This window comes from Micromys minutus, assembly GCF_963924665.1.
Source record: "Micromys minutus genome assembly, chromosome: 1".
Classification (NCBI taxonomy): domain Eukaryota; kingdom Metazoa; phylum Chordata; class Mammalia; order Rodentia; family Muridae; genus Micromys; species Micromys minutus.
This window is the reverse complement of record NC_137969.1, coordinates 175,009,623-175,027,870: the sequence shown is the minus strand read 5'-3', so window position 1 is coordinate 175,027,870 and position 18,248 is coordinate 175,009,623. Positions and strand designations below refer to the sequence as shown.

The following is an 18,248-nucleotide window of genomic DNA, read 5'->3' as shown; positions in this document are numbered from 1 at the left end:
CAAGAATTAAATTAGCCAATACCAGAATGTTGGCCTTCCAGCCTCACAAGCCACAAGATGCCTCCAATGCTCACACTACATAGCTCCCTGGTAGCTTAAGCTCAAACAGCTGGCCCAGGAAGATGGGCAACTGGAGAAGTTACAGGAGGGAGTTGATTTCACATGTGAATCTTTTGTCTTTGGTAGGACAAAGGCAACACCTTGCAGGGGTCAGTAGGGCAAAACTGAGAACTGCACTGTACTCCAGATTCTAGATGGGACACCCACTTGTGATAGAAGCTATTTCCCTGTCTGAGCCAATCAGTCAGTGCCCCCACTGCTGCAACCCAACTACTCTAACAATGGATCTAGAGGGTTAACTGTAGTGAGAATTTTGGATTCATTAAAAACATAAAAATGTTATGTGAATATGTTTTGTCTTAATCCTAGGTGTGGGGTATGCAGCTACTTCATATTGTCCACAGCAGTTATGATTTGTCTTGTAATTTGGCAAGGGTGTGATTCTACCCGCTGAAAATAGTTTTACGTTCGAAATTCTGGAGACTTTTGAGAGTATATAAAAATGCCGGAGCAGATCAGCTGCGGTGTGTTAAGTGGCCGTGAGCAAAGAGAAAAGAAGAAATTGGATATCCTGATGCCTAAGACCAACATTGCCTCACGATATTGATGCCCCCTTTCTCCCTCTTATCCTTCTTTCTCCCCTACCTAGTGTTGGAGGGGAGCTGAGAAGGAATAAGGTTGGGAAAGGGCGACAGATTTAAAAAAAAAAAAAAACCAATAGAGTAGCAAAAAGTATGGCTATGGTAGCAATGGTAACTGACTCAGAGAGCTGGGGTGGTTGTGATCAAGGCACACATGAATAAGGGTTTCTTTTGCTCCACATCCTCTCCAGCACTTGTAGGCTGTTTTGTTGATCCTTGCCATTCTGATTGGAGTAAGATAGAATCTAAAGTTGTTTTGACTTGTAGTTCCCTAATTGTTAGAACTGAACATTTTTTGAGATGTTTCTTAGACTTTTTTACTTCTGAGACCCCTCTTTTCAGATCTGTAGCATATTTTTTGATTGCAAAACAAAACAAAACATCCTCCCAATAGACTAAGGACCTAAAACACTGAGACTGCTGGAAGAGAATGCAGGCCACCCGACAGGGCAGGGTAGGAAAGGCATTTGTGGATAGGATTCTTTTTGCCTAGGGATTGAGACAATGACTGGCAAGTGCAACTTCATAAAACTAAAAAGCACAACAATGTAGATTGTCCTGTTCTATTTTAATGTTAATTCCACTTCCCCAAGAAGGGCTGTTTAGTCATGTGACTCCAACTGAACCTTCCCATTTTAATTAATAAAATAAAGGAAATCCAGTGACTGGGCAGGTGAGGTAAGTAGAGAGGGCTGAAAACTCTGAGGAGGTCAGAGGATGGAGGGTGAAGGTTGTCGTGGCAACATGGAGTTTCCCAAGGACCAGCTAGACCCAGGTGATATTAATTGGCATTAAATAACTATGAACATTAAGGATTTTATAGATCTAGCATCTTATATGAAGGGCAGTTTGTATCTTTGTCTATTTGATGTAATCTTGTTGTGTAGAGGGTTTGTGGATTGAGAGTTGAACATATAAACCTGTATGGAAAGCTATCAGGCTGTAGAGTTGTATTTGTATGGGATTTGGGGGTAGAGAAACACATCGGGACAGAGGTGGAGAACAGGTGGTAGTAAACCGCCAAGGGAAGGGAGCTGCATGGACAAGTTGGGCTGTGGTGGTTTGGACCAGGCTCCAGAGGTACACATGGCTCCGTATCAGGGTCGGGCCTGAGGAGTGAGACCTCAGGGCTGGAAAAGAGATAAACCATTTTTATTTTTTAATATTTACTGCAACACAACAATCAATCAAGATGATGCTGAAGATAAGAAAAGGAAGAAGAACACAGAATGGGAGAGACTCTTTGCCAGCTATACATCTGGCAGAGGGTTAATATCCAGAATACATAAGAAACTCAGAAGTTTAAAAAAATTAAGAAACAGGAGGTAAGGGGACTTGGGGATCTAAACAGAGTTCTTAAACAATTTTAAAAAGCTAAGGAATATCTCAAAAATATGCTCACCATCCCAAGCTATTAGGGAATTACAGATCAAAGCAACTTAGAGATTCTATATTACCCAGTCAAAATGGAACCAACAACAAATGCTGGAGAAGATGTGGAGGAGAAGGAAATCCTCATCCACTGTAGGTGTGATTACAAACTGGTCCAGCCACTCTAGAAATCAGTGTGGAGAGCCCTCAGAAGGAATCTATTTTAGCCAAAACCCAGCTATACTACTCCTCAGCACATGGCCAAAGGACCCAACAACCTGTCCTACAAATAATTCTTCCTTCATGTTCACTGACACTCTACTCACAACACCTAGAAAGTGGAAACCACCTAAATGTCTTTCAACCGAGGAATACATACATACATACATACATTATTTACACTGTGATTCATTACAGTAGCAAAGGTACACTTATGAAGCAGCAATAAAAATAATTTTATAAGGCTCCCCCCATGTCACCACAACATGAGCAACTAACTGTACTAAAGGGTCACATATTAGGAAGGTTAAGAACCACCACTGGTTTTATAAAATAGTTGTTGTGGGATCTTCTCTGAGATCCATGACTTCACTAGCCCTAGAGAGTTGCTGGGTTTTTAGTACTAGGCATGATTTCCCTTTTGTTGAGTGGACTTTATGTACAACTAGAGAGTCGTTGGTTATTGCACACCACCTCTGCACCCTTAGGGTTGTCGTGACTTACTGGTTGCTGCTTTAGCTCATGGGTATCATATCTTGGTGGACTATTGGTTGCTTCACTCTCTTGGATGTTTGCATGGAACTTTCTAACACTATTAAACTAGTCTTCAATAATTTAAATGGCAGGAGTAGAGATCCTGAGGGAAAGTGCTGAGTGGGGGGGAGGGGAACCCAGGGACGTAAAATAAAGAAGACAAAACAATAGCTAAGATCAGGGGCTCTTGCATAATCTGATGCAACTCTGTCAAGAAGTACAGCGGCTTGTATACTGTTTGCAGGGGGATGGCCAAGATCAGTAGAGAGCTAATTGACAATACTGGCAAAGAGAACACAGGATGCCTCAGATGCAGATGCCTTAGGACTGATAACCACAGCTCAGGGGGAGGAGTTGACTCCCCAGAAACTTGACCCCTTTGAGGCACTGGCTCCAGTATCAGATAGGCCTTGCCATGTCCATTCTTGGACAAGGACACAAAACTAAAGCTCCCTTTGTTATCTGGGTTATCACACTCAATATGATCTTATCTTGGTCCACTCATTTACTTACAAAGTTTATGATTTCTTTCTTTTCTTTCTTTCTTTCTTTCTTTCTTTCTTTCTTTCTTTCTTTCTTCCTTCCTTCCTTCCTTCCTTCCTTTCTTTCTCTTTCTTTCTTTCTTTCTTTCTTGTCACCCCAAGGGGTGGAGATCCACAGGTTGAGAACCAAGACACTATACCATAAATTAAACTCTAAATATTTCTTTGTATAGCCACAGGTAAGTATAGGTCTTATCTATGTATATCCTTGTCTATCTAGATCTATGGTATCTATACCCTCTCATCAAGAAGCATCTCCTAACAGATGAAGAACTTTGCAGAACTACAGCTGATGAAAATGCAGAGAACAAGTGAGCATTAGGTGCCTAGACAAATACACAACCCAATTCCTGAACCTAAGGCTCAGGGTTCATAGAAGGTGAGGTGGAAAGATTCTAAGAGCCAGAGGAACAGTAAGTTTGGTGTGAGATTTTATCTCTTAGATATATCTGTGAAATCTCACTAGTGTGGGTTAGCCTTAGGTGTAGGGGTTGGCTTCTCTTCCTTCTGAGCTGTTTCCTGTCTATGGAGACATAAGCAGGGAGCGTCTTCCAGTTATCATGCCTTTGCTGCCACAACAAACCGTGCCCTTTCAAACAATGAGCCCAAATAAATCCTCCCTCCTTTATGTTGTTTCTGTCAGATATATAGTCACAGCCATGAGAAAGGTCACCTGTACACAGAAAACCAGCTATGCATATCCCATGCCAGAAGCACAAGACCTTGTGATCAAGGCATTGCTCCTGCTAGCACAAGACTACAGTGGCACCTTTTCCCTGAGCAGCATGATATGGGGCCACACACTGCTCCACCTTGCCTCCTCATTGGCAGATCTGTCAGTCTCTGAGAAAAAGCTCACATTTCCCAGTATTTTGAACAGAGGAGAAGATAAAATGATTTTCAAGTGGCTGTAGAAGTAACTTTTGTGTCAAAAAAAGAGAAATATATTCTAATTTGAAAAGAAGCCTCACATGCTTAAGGCTCACAGGAGGCAACATTCATTTACTTTAGAGAATAACCTGGTTTTGAGTTATTACAGCCATTTGCAAAAGCTCCGTGTCCCAGACCCAAGTTCTCTGTCATTATTTCTGAAGGTCACAATGAATATAAAACCTAAAAGACAACATCTATGAAGCCTGGAAGAGGCAGGTAGGCAAGGCATGGTATTTGCCAAATTCAGAGAAGCTCGTTCCTACTTTTGAACCCCAAAGGCTGGGTAGATACATGACAGTATCACAGGCTGGCCTAGGGAGACCAGCTGACCCTGCAGTTTACTAAATACTCACTGAACAAGGACACAGACAAGGCTAGAAATAGTCATGGGGCTGCCTGCTGGTAGACAGGACTCTCCCTGAAATAGCTGCCCTGTGAACCTAGTGTCCTGCAGGTGACACTAGGAAATTTCCAGGCACCCAATCATAAGCACACAAGCATGTTACACACGCCTCTAATCTGAGGTAGGGATTATCACTGTTCTTCACTGGCCCAGAACTGAACCAAAAAGAGCAAGTCAGCTATAGGGAACCACAGTCTTCAGTATTAAGCACCTCCCTCTTACCACCTCTCCCACAGACAGAGCCGTGAGTCAGCCTAACTGGACACATCACTTCTCACACTGTTCACAATGTCTGGCTTCCTGGCCCAATGTCAATCCTCACAGCCTAGACGAGCACTGCACAGGAGAGCACTGAGGAGAGGTGAGACTTCTCTCTGATTCTTACATGTCCAGTATACCTAAGATGTACAGAGGAGAACTGAGTAGATCCCATGTACCGGGTACAGCTCAGGGAAGAGAAGCCCGTTCACAGGGCTGCATCCCAGGAATATAGGCTCGTCCCCAGGAAGAGGGCTGGCTACTAGGGAGATAATTCTTGTGACTTTTGGGAAGCAGGTAATTAAAGACCTGCAGACCTTTGACGGACACAGACTCTTAGGCCCTTATCCAAATGTGTCCACTCTCATTCCCAAGTGTAAACTGTAGTGCAGCCTCATGTTGAAGTCAATGCTCACACTCATCCAGCTTGTATGCACTGCCAACTGCGTTACTGGCAATGTCGCTTCTTCACCTGGATGTCCTAGGTACCAGATGCAGACCTCTGCCATGCTGCCCCTCTTCTCAGCAGAGGTATCTGTAGGGACACAAGTTTGAGAGCAATCTTCTATGTCCATCATTTTTAAACTCCACAGGCAAAACTAAGCTTGCTAATTTTATCTTTTGAGAACCACACACCATCATATTTTATGGAAATACTGCCTGGTCAGTTTTAGTTCCATGCAATTCTCAACAGGAAGCCTGATACAACAATAAATACTGCAGTAACAGGATACATGCCAGACGCTGCATGTCACTACTACCCTATGCAAGATACTGCATAACACCGCCTGCCATGAGCTGGGTGCTGCATGCGATCTCTTTCCTTAATGCAGATACTCACCACTGCACACTTAACGGGGATACGTGTCACTGTAAACTTAATGCAGATACCACTACACATTTAACACGGATACTCACCACTACAAAATTCCCTCTTACAAGTTCTTTGCTACACCCCATAAATCTTGCTGTGATTTCACTATCATTTGTCTACAGACATTTATTGCCCTAAAAGTGCTGACTTGTTCTGTTAAGCCTGGTGGCTGAAAAGCACCTATAGCGTTCTCTCTCATCCTACTGCTGTTGGGGGCTTAGCACACAGACTTGCTGTGTGTTTGTGGTCCTGGTTTCCCTGATCTTCACAGGGTTTGCTAATGGCAGCTCAGCTGACCCTCTTTACTGCTCCCACGTCCCATGTCCTCTCTCCTTCCTCAGTGAGTTTGGAAAACATAACCACTCAAATCTAAAAACTTTTGTTAACAAAGTAATAAGCAATCCTGAGTGGGCCTAGAAGAGTTTTCTTCTGGGCATGAAGTTCAAGATGGCACCAGCATTGGTGACAACTCATTGAATTGTGGTGTCAACCTATTCTGCACACAAAGTCAAATGCCCAAGTTAAAACATGTGAAGTGAGAAAAACTGGTATCTCTCACATTCTCCCCTCCTGGGAGGACAGACTGCTTGAGTCACATTGCTCTCTAGGTCATCTCTAGCATGCAGCGTGCAAATAGCACATTAAGGTTCCTGGAGAATTGTCACCAGCCATTGGTATCACTGTGAAACCTCTGTTCTTTCTTAAAATCACCCTGGTCATTCTAGGTCAAACACACACACTTCTATCCACAGTCTTCACAGAAGTCAATAATATAGATTTCTGTGATTGTTCATATTTTTTTCATTTTCTGTGCATTAGTGTTTTGCCTGCATGCATGTCTATGTACCATATGAGTACCTGGTAACCATGGAGGCCAGAAATGGACATTAGAGATCAGATCCCCTGGACCTGGAGTTACAGACAGTTGCAAGCTGCCACGTGAGCATTGGAAATCAAACCCTGGTCCTCTGCACAAACAGTAAATGCTTTTAGCCACTGACCTATCTGTAGCCCCAGAATTTCCGTGTCTTTAAAATATAGTTACTACTGTATGACAGTTCTGGGCTTTTTTCCAATTTTTCACACAACTGATTTGTATGGTAAAGCAGTAGGTATCTTGGCGATACACTTCTTGGCACTTGTGAAGATCAAATCAGTTCTCAGAACTGCAATTTCAGGCTCAACAGACAGATGTGCTTGCAGACTCTTCCCACAGAGGTGCTTCCTCAGTTTTGGTCATAAATGTGATCCTGGCCATTCTGTTAAGAACTCCCAACCCTCTCCCCCCACCAAAGCTTACTTATGTGCTGCTCTGATTTACATTTCCATGACAACAAGGTAGTTTGTACAGCCTGTAAAGTGTGACTGGCTGCCTCTGGTTCTCTTGTGAACCCCTTGTTCTTTATGACGCAGTCTCTAAAAGGCACCCTTCACAGGAACACGTGCTGACTTGTGAGGACTCATTCACCATCAGTGTCTCAGTGGAACAAATTCGCAGTGAGCAGAGGCCTGAGTGTGTGAACAATTACAGGACCGGAGAATCCCCAGTCTTTCTTTTAGAGCTTAAATTTAATCAACTGTAAAGTAAAAACCATAAAACTACTCATAACATTAAGCAAAATCCATAATTTGTTCAACAAGAATTTGAAAATCTAAAAGTTAGGAGCTGCTGTGTGAAGCAGCCTGAGGAAGTGTAATCAAGCCTCCCCACAAGGGTTGGATGGTAAACAGTGTGGACCAGAAGAGCAGTGTGGTTTCTAGACCAGCAGAGTGCTCCCTGATGCACAAAAGCAGCTATTGGCAACACAGGACCGAGCCATGGCAGCGCAATGCGGTGAAACTTTATTTACTCGAGGGCCCCAGTGAGTGGGAGGTGAAAGCAAAGGATTAGCAGGGATACAGAGCTCTTCTGTTCTGAGTGACCCACTGTGCTGAGTCTTTTCTCAGTAAAATACCCAAGGCATCCATTTAATGTCAATTTGTGCTCTGCTCCAAACATGTGGGCATCCTCCTCATTATCATCCTTCTTGCAATCTTGAAACAGGCATGGAACCCTCAGAGATGTGGCCAAGCTCCCTCATGCATTAAGAACAAGCACCTGGGAGGAGAGCACATGCTGAAGTCTTGGCTGTCAGGCCACGCGGCCAGCCTCTACGGATTATACCACAGAATATTAACCCAGGAGTTCAGAGGATACCAAAATGGCCCAGGCTTGGCCACAATAGCCCACGAAAGGGGCTGCTGGATCCCGACAGAAGAACTATAATCTCATCCTGCTCATTCTGTGTCCTGTGACTCTACCTGTCCCCAACCTCCCTGTGAAAGCACAGTGCTCTGACCCTGGATGGCAAGCATCTGCATTCACGTCCCAGAAGTTCCCGGATACACCGGTAGCCTCCTTCCAGCCCTTGGCTCACTCACAGCACTCTCCCTTCCAACAAAACGCTACCTTTCCTGAGTGGAGGACTCAGCAGAAAGAAGACAGACACCTTGTAGCCAAAAACCACATCTTTGAGAAGAGAGTGCAAGTCCTGGGGTTTAGCAGGCCACGGGTAGAAAATGCTCATGAAAGAGCTTTCTTTTTCTAAGAAAAAAAAAAAAAACCTGAGTAAGGAATTTCAATGAAAGTCATTTTTATGAATGCAAAAGTCACAAATGATTTCTATTAGCAACCTAGAAGCTGAGGTGCAAGCCTACAAGCAAAATTTCCCCAGAAACAGTAAACTGAGGCCATAAGAAGAAAAATAAAGCCAGCATGGTGGTACACACCTTTAACCCCAGTACTCTAGAGGTAAAGACAGGAAGATTATTGTGAGTTTAAGGGAGTTACTTGGAGCTGCAGATGTGATGTCAGCAAGGGAATGCAGGTCACATGACATCTGCAGTCAGGATGTAGGGACAAGTGCTGATGCTCAGTTCCCTTTCTCCTTTCTGGATGGTTCAGGAACCCAGTCTCTGAGATAGTGGCCCCTGTGGTTGTGGTAAGTCCTCTTCAGCGAATGCTTTATGTATACTCTACATGTGTTACAGAGTCTGGGAACTAAGTGTGGGCTTACACATGATATCCATTCAGGTAGTAGCAGCAGCAACTCTGGTCACTAGAAGCATCTTTTGAAAACATATCCATGCACACCCACATGCACACAAGGCAATGTGCCAACAATCAAAGCTTGATGTGACACACTGGTATTTCAAAACTTGTCTGCAGTGGGCTGAGGCCTTCAGGTTCTTGCTTTACAGCTGTCTGTCTTTCCTGTTCAGAAGCACAGAAAACCCTTGGGGCCCTGCAACTAGTGTTCTCAGGCAGGGCCCAAAGTCATGTCATCTCTAAAACATGAGTAAGTTATAAGTAAAGCTCTAACATGTTTCCTAAAGACTGCATAATTTTAAGGTATAGGGTGACCAAAAAAATAATAGAAATTCTTTGTTTGGGCAATCACTCCTTACCCATTACTAAATGTTGGCCAGCACTAGGATTGGTCTAAATGTAAAGAGTTTGGGATGAAGAACACCTTTATCAAGCATTACTGTAACTGACTCCCATGTGTTGTCTGAAGGCTGGAGTCTCAACTCCATCTGTTTACCATGACCCTTAGGTTAGAGTTCAGCAGAGGAAGGCATGCTTTGTAATCAGGGCCAAGTCACATTCATGTTCCACACATTTCCACATAAAACGTTAGCTGAAGAGAACTTACCACAACCAAAGGGACCACCATCTCAGAGCCTGGGATCCTGAACTAGAAAGGAGAAAGTGAGCTGAGCACCACCCTGACTACAGATGTCATGTGACCTGCACTCCCTTCCTGACATCACATCTGCAGCTCCATCATGACTTCACCGCCATAATGAACTATACACTCAAACTAGGAGCCCAAACAAGCCCTTCCTTCCCAGATTCCTGTTGTCAAATACTTTGTTAATGAATACAACTCTGTTTATACAAATGCACCAAAGAGTTCCAGAGAATGGTTTTAAGGGGGGAAAGTCAGCAGCAGAGGCCAGACACTAAACTCTTGGCTCTGTAAAGCACAGACACTTAGCTATGTTTTGCTTTCCTGTACATATCAAGTCCTGGATCAGAGTCACCTTCACAGTACTTGGCTTAGGATCATCCAAGTCAGGCGGGTGCCAAGCCATGGTCCCAGGTGCTCCGGTGACAGCGACTATGCCAGTCTTTTTAAGGCAAACTGGGAGAAGCAAACAACCATCCCATCAGAACAGAGGAAGCTCCTAGACACTTCCTTGCAGGACAAGTTCAAAGTGGGCTTAAAGATCAGGGAAGAGAAATCAAGGATGTTCTAAGAAGAAAACCAGAGGCACTACACACAAGATCTATCTCATCCTAGTCAAGGTGACAGTGCAGCTTCCTGATGCCACTACCATAGCCCCAGCCCCAGGAAGGGAGCATGGGGAAAGACCTAAAAGCTGAGATGTTTCAGAGTCAGGCTTCTTAGAGTCTCTGACAGTAGACTCCCAAAAAACATTGCAAAAAAATTTTGACAGCTCACCAATTAAAATCGGTAGGCAAAATAAACACACCACCACACAGAAGGCAGACAAAAGAAAACTGCCATCACACAAAACATGCCCCATGTAGAGCCCAGTCTTCCTTCAGATAACTGTGGTTCCTACAATTCACTTGCAGAAGGCAGAAACCCCACAGAGAACACACTCTGCCCACAGGCTTTCCCTCTGCTGTTGTTAGGCATGGGTCTCTGCTAGGAGGATGTTGTAAGTGATGACAATTCTTACTTCCCGGTTTGTTTTTCCCTACAACATGTACTCGCAAAAGACACTGGGAGAAAGAACTCTTGCTTCCTCCAAGCAGCATGGAGCTGCAACACTGAGCACGGCTGGCAGAGCTTCTACAGAACTGCAGCAACAATGACCTTTAGCTCTGGTGTTGTTTTACAGGTTACTCTCCTCTGGCATCATGTTTGTGATAGCTGTACGACACAAAATCCAATAAAAAGGGAAATTCCATCTTCTTGTATATCATCACCATGAAACCAGTGCTATAAACAGAGGAAACAGCCTACAGTTCCTGCCATCCTTTCCAAACTAAGTTTTATTTATTTATTGTTCATGAAAACCACCTACTTTTTTATCACATTCTACCAAAATAAAAGACATAAACAATATTAACAAGTCAAGAATATAGTAGAATTAGCACACAGCCAGTAGAAATGTGTTCTGTCCCAATACAACCATGATGCAAAAAAACACAAGCAAGGGCTGACTGGAAGTAAACCCAATAAAGTTATAGCTGAGGTCCTTTGAAGATGTCACCAAGGGCCACAGGAACAGGATGATGGCTCCAATTCATCAAGTCTCATGTTCAAACAAAAACCACATTTTTCTTTAAGTATGTGAGCCCCAAACTAATAATTCTCCATCAGCACCTAGGGAAGGGACAGTTCCACCACCATCAGGAGACTCTCAGGGCAACCCCCATACAGCGTACATCGGCAGTCTCCAGACATGCTCATGCTTCCTTAGTGCAGGGCATCTAACAGAGGGTAGGGCAGTCCACACAGGTCCCACTGCATGAGAAGCAGTAGCCACAGCTGCCAGGTTCTCCACATACCACTTACTGAGTAGGAGAGGGCAGAGCTTAGGGTAAGAAATGCCTGTGTAAAAAAGTAAGTCAACTCTTTTAAAATATATATTACATAAGAAATTCAATGTAATAAAAATTTTCCTCGGATCACAGAACAATGCTCCTGTGGCACACAGATCTGGTTAGTAAACTTCACACAAGTGCTCTAAGGATTGAAAAGGCAGCTTTGAGAACCATCAGAAAGTCAACAAGCCCTTCTGATCTATCTGCAGAGGTGCACGGCCTTTATGCTGTGGCATTAAGAAACACTTCCAGTGACAGAGTCATGTTGATATGTTGCCTGGGAGCTTTCTGACAGGTGAGCATGTAACTTCTGACACCAGGTGACTTGGTTATTAAAAGTCTGCTTATTCTGACATCTCACTGGGACAAACTTATGGCACTATCAACCAAAAAAAAAAAAAAAAAAAAAAAAAAAAAAAATCCACTTTCAGGCAAACAGAAAGCTAAAATCACAGCCTGGAGGTGAGGTGAAGGTGGTTATGTCAGGTGTTTTTCTCTTCTTTGGAGTACAACATACAGTTAGCAATTCAGTAGAACTCCACAGTATGTGTGCTCAACTTGACTGAGAGAAACCTTCCACCAGTAAGAACTCAAGAGCAAAGATAATCAAGAGTCTGAAAGTAACAGGAAAGCTCCCCCACCTCCATACAAGAGAGACACATGCAAGAGACACAATACCTACCCCTGGATACACTGCTGCTTGGGGTGGAACAGGGTTGAAGGACAGATAGAGCACACAGGACTCTGCTATAGCCTGTTCCTATCTTAGAGCTGAACAAGCAGAGCTGCCTTAGGTCATCCTAATTATTGTGGGGAATTCAAAATCCACACCAGCCTAACCAGGCTCATACTTAGAGCAGACTCCTTTACACAGCTACTAACGCCCAACACTCTCCTCACAGGACTCCTCCCAAGAGTCAGGAAGAACACAGCAAGCCCAAGTTCCCCTGACTTCCAAACACGCATTACATAACTCCAAATATTCTTGTTCCTAGGTCTCAGAAAAGTCAAAGTTAGCTTTTTAAATTATAGTAAATTTTGAAGTAAAGAACATGCTAATACAAGAAGATCAGAAGCCTTTCTGATCATCCAAGTAAGATGTCCTTCTTTGTCCTCTCATCTCTCACCTCCTTAGAAGTGAGAGCTATAGAGAAACGTCCTAACACATGGATCACCATACTTTTAGATTTATAATTGTTATTGGACCTCAAGCTTCAATAACAGACCTTCAATACCACTGATGGTCTCATCAAAAGCAACAAGGCCCTGGGAGCTCATCTTCCTGTGGATGCAGGAAGACACAGAGATAGAAGCCACCAGTGAGTTGGACAGAGGGACTTACTTCATCAGACTCCAGGTCTGCAGGGAATATAAGCTTGAATTTTTTGACATCAAGACTGGTGGGAATGAAATTCTGTCATTAAAAGCTGTCCAGTTTGTAGCACTTGGTGGTAGCAGTCAGAATGGACTAGCTTCCTCCCTTTCCACAGGGCATAATTGTGCTCTGTTTCTTCCCATGTTCTAACTGATACTTGGTTCAGGAAAGGACTAACAGAAACACACTCTTGAAACATTTTATTTAAGGGAAACATGAACTAAAATTTGAGGAGATTACAAATTTCTCTTTGCTGTAAATAATGACCTATATTTTCTACACTGTATTTTCAGATTTCTGCATTTGATTCTTCCCGGGAAATTCTGTCTGTGCATTGCATTTTAATACTTAATTTTTCAAATACTCATGGGGAAAGGACAATGACACACATCACCTTTTACAGTGTCACTGAGGAAACAGCAAAGAACCTTCATAGTACCCTTTAGCATCATAGAACTGTCCTTTTCCTCCACAAACTAAGCAATAATCTAAGAGACAAGTTTGGTACTGAGCAGCAGTCAGGAATCAGCTTGTGCGTGTGTGCTCAGAGACAACAGTAACATTGAGATGACTCTTCTAAAGTCGTGATGGCCTAACAATGACCTGCACTGACCACTGGCAGATATCTGCTGTCTCAGCACAGTCAGAACACAAACTTCTGAAACCTTCCCTTAAGCAGCTTTGCAGGACTTTGGACAACCATCAACTCACTCCTCACAATATTCACCCTATGACAGCATCCTCGGTTTCCTCAAATAAACTAAACTTAGAAAGGAAAGAGACACCAGGCCAGGTCTTCTACTCCTGACAAATACTCTGGGTCCCCTCCCTATCCTCTCTCAACACCACTCCTGCCCTTTACTTCCTAATCACCATCTTGCTATGCACACCAGCCCTCCCAGGTGTCCTGCATGCTCAGCCTGGCTGGCATTTCAGTGTGATATTTACTCTCTCCGTAGGGGAGGGGTCTTCTTCTCCAGCAGCTGGCTTGGAAAGCAGGGGTCAGTTGGCTGTGCAGTGCCACAGCTATTCAAAATGCTGCCAGAGAAAGTAATGCCTGCATGGAGCTGCATGCTTAAGAACTTATGAAACCTACTATGATACAAGCCAGATCCTGGATACAGTGGCTGGGAACATGGCACAGTGGGCTTCTATTAATTTTACATACATCTTCAAAGTTTCTGACTACTAATAAAGCAAATTCTCCTATGAAGAAGATCTGCATCACCCAAGAGACTGGTTTGCAGAACTGCTCCATATACTACTGGAAGAGGTGCACACAACACAATGTACTGAGGTTTCTATTGTTTTGGCTTTTCATCTGTTGACCAAAGTGCTCACTAACAAGCAAATAGAGATCTCTTGATCACCAGGAGATAGAGAGTGGCAAAATTGCCCTGCTGTGGCTAATTGGCCATTAGACCCATGGTGACATTGCTATATTATATTGCTCTTGGTAGGTAATCACCTCCTTTCCTTCTCACAAATTGAGTTCCAGAAAACCTCTCCTTTATCAGGACCCCAAACATGCTGGGATGTGCCAGTTGGGCATGTACAAATTGCTAGGAAGCATTCAGGCCTGGTGGCCCAGAGCTGATACACCTAATCCATATTAAACCATCACGTAAGCATCAGTCTAGCCACAAACTCAAGGAGAACTACACAAAACATAATTGGAAGTTTTTTAAAAGACCATTTTCAGGCTGGAGAGATGGCTCAGTGGTTAAGAGCACTGGCTGCTCCTGCAGAGTACTCTAATTCTGTTCTCAGCACCCACATGGTGCTTCATGCCATCTGCAGCTCCAGTTTTAATGGATCCTCTTCTACCCACCATGTGGCACCAAGAACACATGTGGTACAGAGACATATGTGAAGGCAAAACACTGGAAGCCTTCTCTGATGCAGTGAAGCATCCCCAACACCTGAGGCAACAGTCAGATTCCAAGTGATGATAGCTGCTTCTGCTCCTGTGGTGGTGAGGCAACCCAACAGTCCTATAAGGAGCCAGCAAGCCTGTGCACTCTGCTTCACTCCCCCAGGCTACAGGACACTGGCAGATCTTTCCATGAGATCAGTGGAGAAACAGCCCTGGCTCACTGACAGGGTGTCTGTCTCACAGTGGTACTGAGTCATCTCCTGACACTGGGCCTGGCGCTGTCCGTGGTGCTGAAGACACACTTGCCCCTGACCAGACTCAGCACTTACAGGGAGCATGCTTAGGAAGGAGGACAGGAGCCCAGGACTATGCCTCTTCTGGAAGAACATCTGATGGGTCATATGCTGGAATGCAAGCCTTTCCTATCAGGAGAAAGACTCATCATCTCCGCTCTGTATCCAACTCCTCTTTGCTACAGAACCAAAAGCAGACTGCTCAAGGACAAACTGTTCTTTTGAGATGGCCTCGAGGAGCAAGGTCCCTGACTTGTTCCTTCAGTGGCAGACACACTTCTGACCTGCAGGGCGTAAGTAGCAGCAGAGACAATACTAGGGCAGTAGGACCTGAACTCCTACACATAAGCACAGGTTGTTTGTGAAACCTCCAGTGATAGTGAAGTCACTAGTGTTCCATCATCATGTAGTTACCAGAGGAACCCAAGTGAAGGGTGCACAGGGCTCCCTACAACTGCTAGTGGGATTGTAATTAAAGTAAAACACTTAAAACAAGCAAAAGTGGGAAAAGTGTGCAAGGATGCACTGAAAAAAAAAAAAGAGGGTGAGCTATTTTGAACAGTAACACCAAGGTCAAACTCACGAGCACTCCAGATGAATCTAAGGACAGCCAACAACCACACGCACTGGACCAGCCATTATAGCATGTACATAGGCAGAAGGCAACTGAGCAAGCACTTTAATACCCAGTTTCCTACAGGGCACACAGGTGTGCCATGTCCTTCTGAGTGGTGTGTACTGGAGTACTTGCATGCTAGAAGTCAAGGAAGCCACCTTCAGGTGCCTCATCCCCAGGTATCAGCTAACCACACAGCAAGGTCTGCTTAATCTGGTAAAACAATCACTGTGTGTCATGAACTCTGCAAAAGAACTCTGTAACTCACAGACTCTGTACTCAGACAGTAGACTGACAGCACTCAGGTGTTCATGCTGGCAGCTTAAGGACACATTGGCTTCCCCTTGCCTGTGAAATTAGGTGATGCCAGTACTTAGAGTGACTCTAGACAAGCAAATGGCTACTGACCAAGTAGAAACAGCAACCATGCAAACAAATCCCCTAGGACTAGCACTGAACCCTGAGAGTCTCCACATAGCTTAACTGTGACAACAAGACTGGTCTCACAGTGCCCAGTTTCAGGTGCTACCTCCAGGTGAGTCCTCCTGTAAACATGACTCACTGCTTCCTGCTGGAGCACAGTACACACTGCTGACAGCCAGGGTATGTTACAGACTCAGGTCATGGCAGGCTGTTGTGCTCAGGGTCTCTCCTAGGTACAATGACTCCTTAAGATCAGATCCCCTGACCTTCACCCATCATCCTTGAACCCTGACAGAGGGTGTGCAACAGCTGTTTAATAGTTTGCTGGGCTGGGTTTGTTTAAGGGGCTGAGCTGACTGCTTTCAGAGGATCCATGTCTCCTCACAGAAATGTACATGTGGACATGGGCGATTGCACTTAAGTGTATGGTACCAAGTAAGGCAACGATTCTTGCTGAGAACAGACATGCAGTGATGTCTGAAGCTATGGCCACTGTGTGCATGGGTAGATAAAGCCAACTTCTAACCACATAGAGAGGAACTGCCCAGAAGCCCCACAAATGGTAGTCACATTTCTTCATCACACATGCCATAGGACTGACAGGAAATAAGAGGAAAGGACAGAGATGGAGGGACCTGGGGACACTGCCAGGTGTGTCCTACCTTCCTATAGAGTCAACAGCAAGAGAAAGTTGCATCTTTGAGGCTGAGGTGATGGGTGATTGTCATGAATGCTACATGGGGCCAGGCTAGTCTAGTACTGTCAGGTGACTGCAGGCAATGTGAATGGGAAGAGGGAAAGGGTGGGATGTGTTTATCAGCACTCTTGGTGGGAGGTGTTCTATAGCTGTGACTATCCTAGAAAACACCTGAGACTAAAAGTGACAATCAAGTATAAACATCTTTGTAGAGAAAGAGTAACAGAAGTGGGAAGCAATGGGAGGAAACTGGATGAAGTGAAGGAAACCTCGCACACAGCACCTGAGCAGCCTTTAGGCTTCTTCCCAGTGTATAAAATATGTATCATCCTACCAGGCCACGTTGCCTTGGGCCGAGTTGTCAAGGTGACAGAGCAGCTCCAGGGTCTGAGCAGTGCTTGCAGGGTCGTCAGGGGACTCGTGGCTACCGGATTCTAATTCCTTGGGCATCCTCCACACAGCTGCACACGCCTGGACTCGACTGTCTGAAGCTAAGCAAAAGAGAAATGTCAGCAGAGCTCCATCCCACATACACTCAACACTTAACCAGCCTTTAAGAAGGGCACGCTGCTCCCAGAAATACTAATGTGTAGGTAACAGAGTGCAGAGTCCACCCAACCTGAGCAGCAGGGAATCTACCATCTCTGGCTTGTCATTCTGCTTGAGAACGTAACCTCCTCAAACTCTGTTTCATCCTGTTCTCTGACAGTGGTTTTTAAGAAAGGGAACAAGATAAAGGCACTGCCATAATTGCCAGGCCGTGCTTGGGGTTTCTATTCGTAGCTTCATGGAATCACACAAAAATGTCGAACACTGAGGTGTTCTTCAATTGTCTAATGTTCTGCCTTAGTTTGCCTGAAATGACCTGTGTCTGGGCCAAGAGGGCCGACTAAGTGCTACAAGCTGAAATCCATGTGTTCCTCATGGCAAGCTAGCATGTAGGAGGACAGCAACCACCCAAGGGCACCTGCACAGTGCCCCGTGTGAACATGTGGCTTCCTACCATTCTCAGATCCTGGATGCCCAGTATTCTAAGGTGCTCCAGGGATCTGGGTCTTCTTAGAGTACCCTGAAAATTCATGTGTAGATATAGAAAATAAACTCATCTGAGAGAGTGGACTCAGCTCTCCAACCCATGCCAGGGGCAGGCTTTGGGCACCCCAGAAAAAGAGAGGGTGTTTTAAAATACAGTTTTAACTAGATTCTAAGATATACACTTTAAGCTTTGCTTTCCATTTGGTTTTAGCTTGGTTTGGGTTTCATTGTTGTTTCTGTTTTCTGAGGCAGCCTCATGTGGCCCGGGCAGGCTTTGAACTAGCTATATAACCAAGGATTCCACTTCCCAGGTACTGGGATTTGCAGCTGGAAATGTGCTAAACAGCATCCTTTGGCATTAAAGATTACCTCAATGAACAATCCCTGGTGTGAAATCTGCACTGGGAGTTGGGGGAGGGGGGCAGTGAAAAAGCAACAGCTCTGTGGAGGGAACAGGGTGGGGGCGGGGGGGTGG

At 44.6% G+C, this 18,248-nt stretch overlaps 1 protein-coding gene across 1 annotated transcript in view; it reads right to left on the bottom strand.

The window, feature by feature from the left end:
• EIPR1 (EARP complex and GARP complex interacting protein 1) overlaps positions 1-18,248 on the bottom strand; it is a 112,660-nt gene that overhangs the window by 20,239 nt on the left and 74,173 nt on the right. Inside the window, exon 4 of the mRNA XM_080923400.1 lies at positions 17,073-17,229. Within this exon, the coding sequence (XP_080779526.1) occupies positions 17,073-17,229 (157 nt within the window). The remainder of the gene's footprint in view (positions 1-17,072; positions 17,230-18,248) is intronic.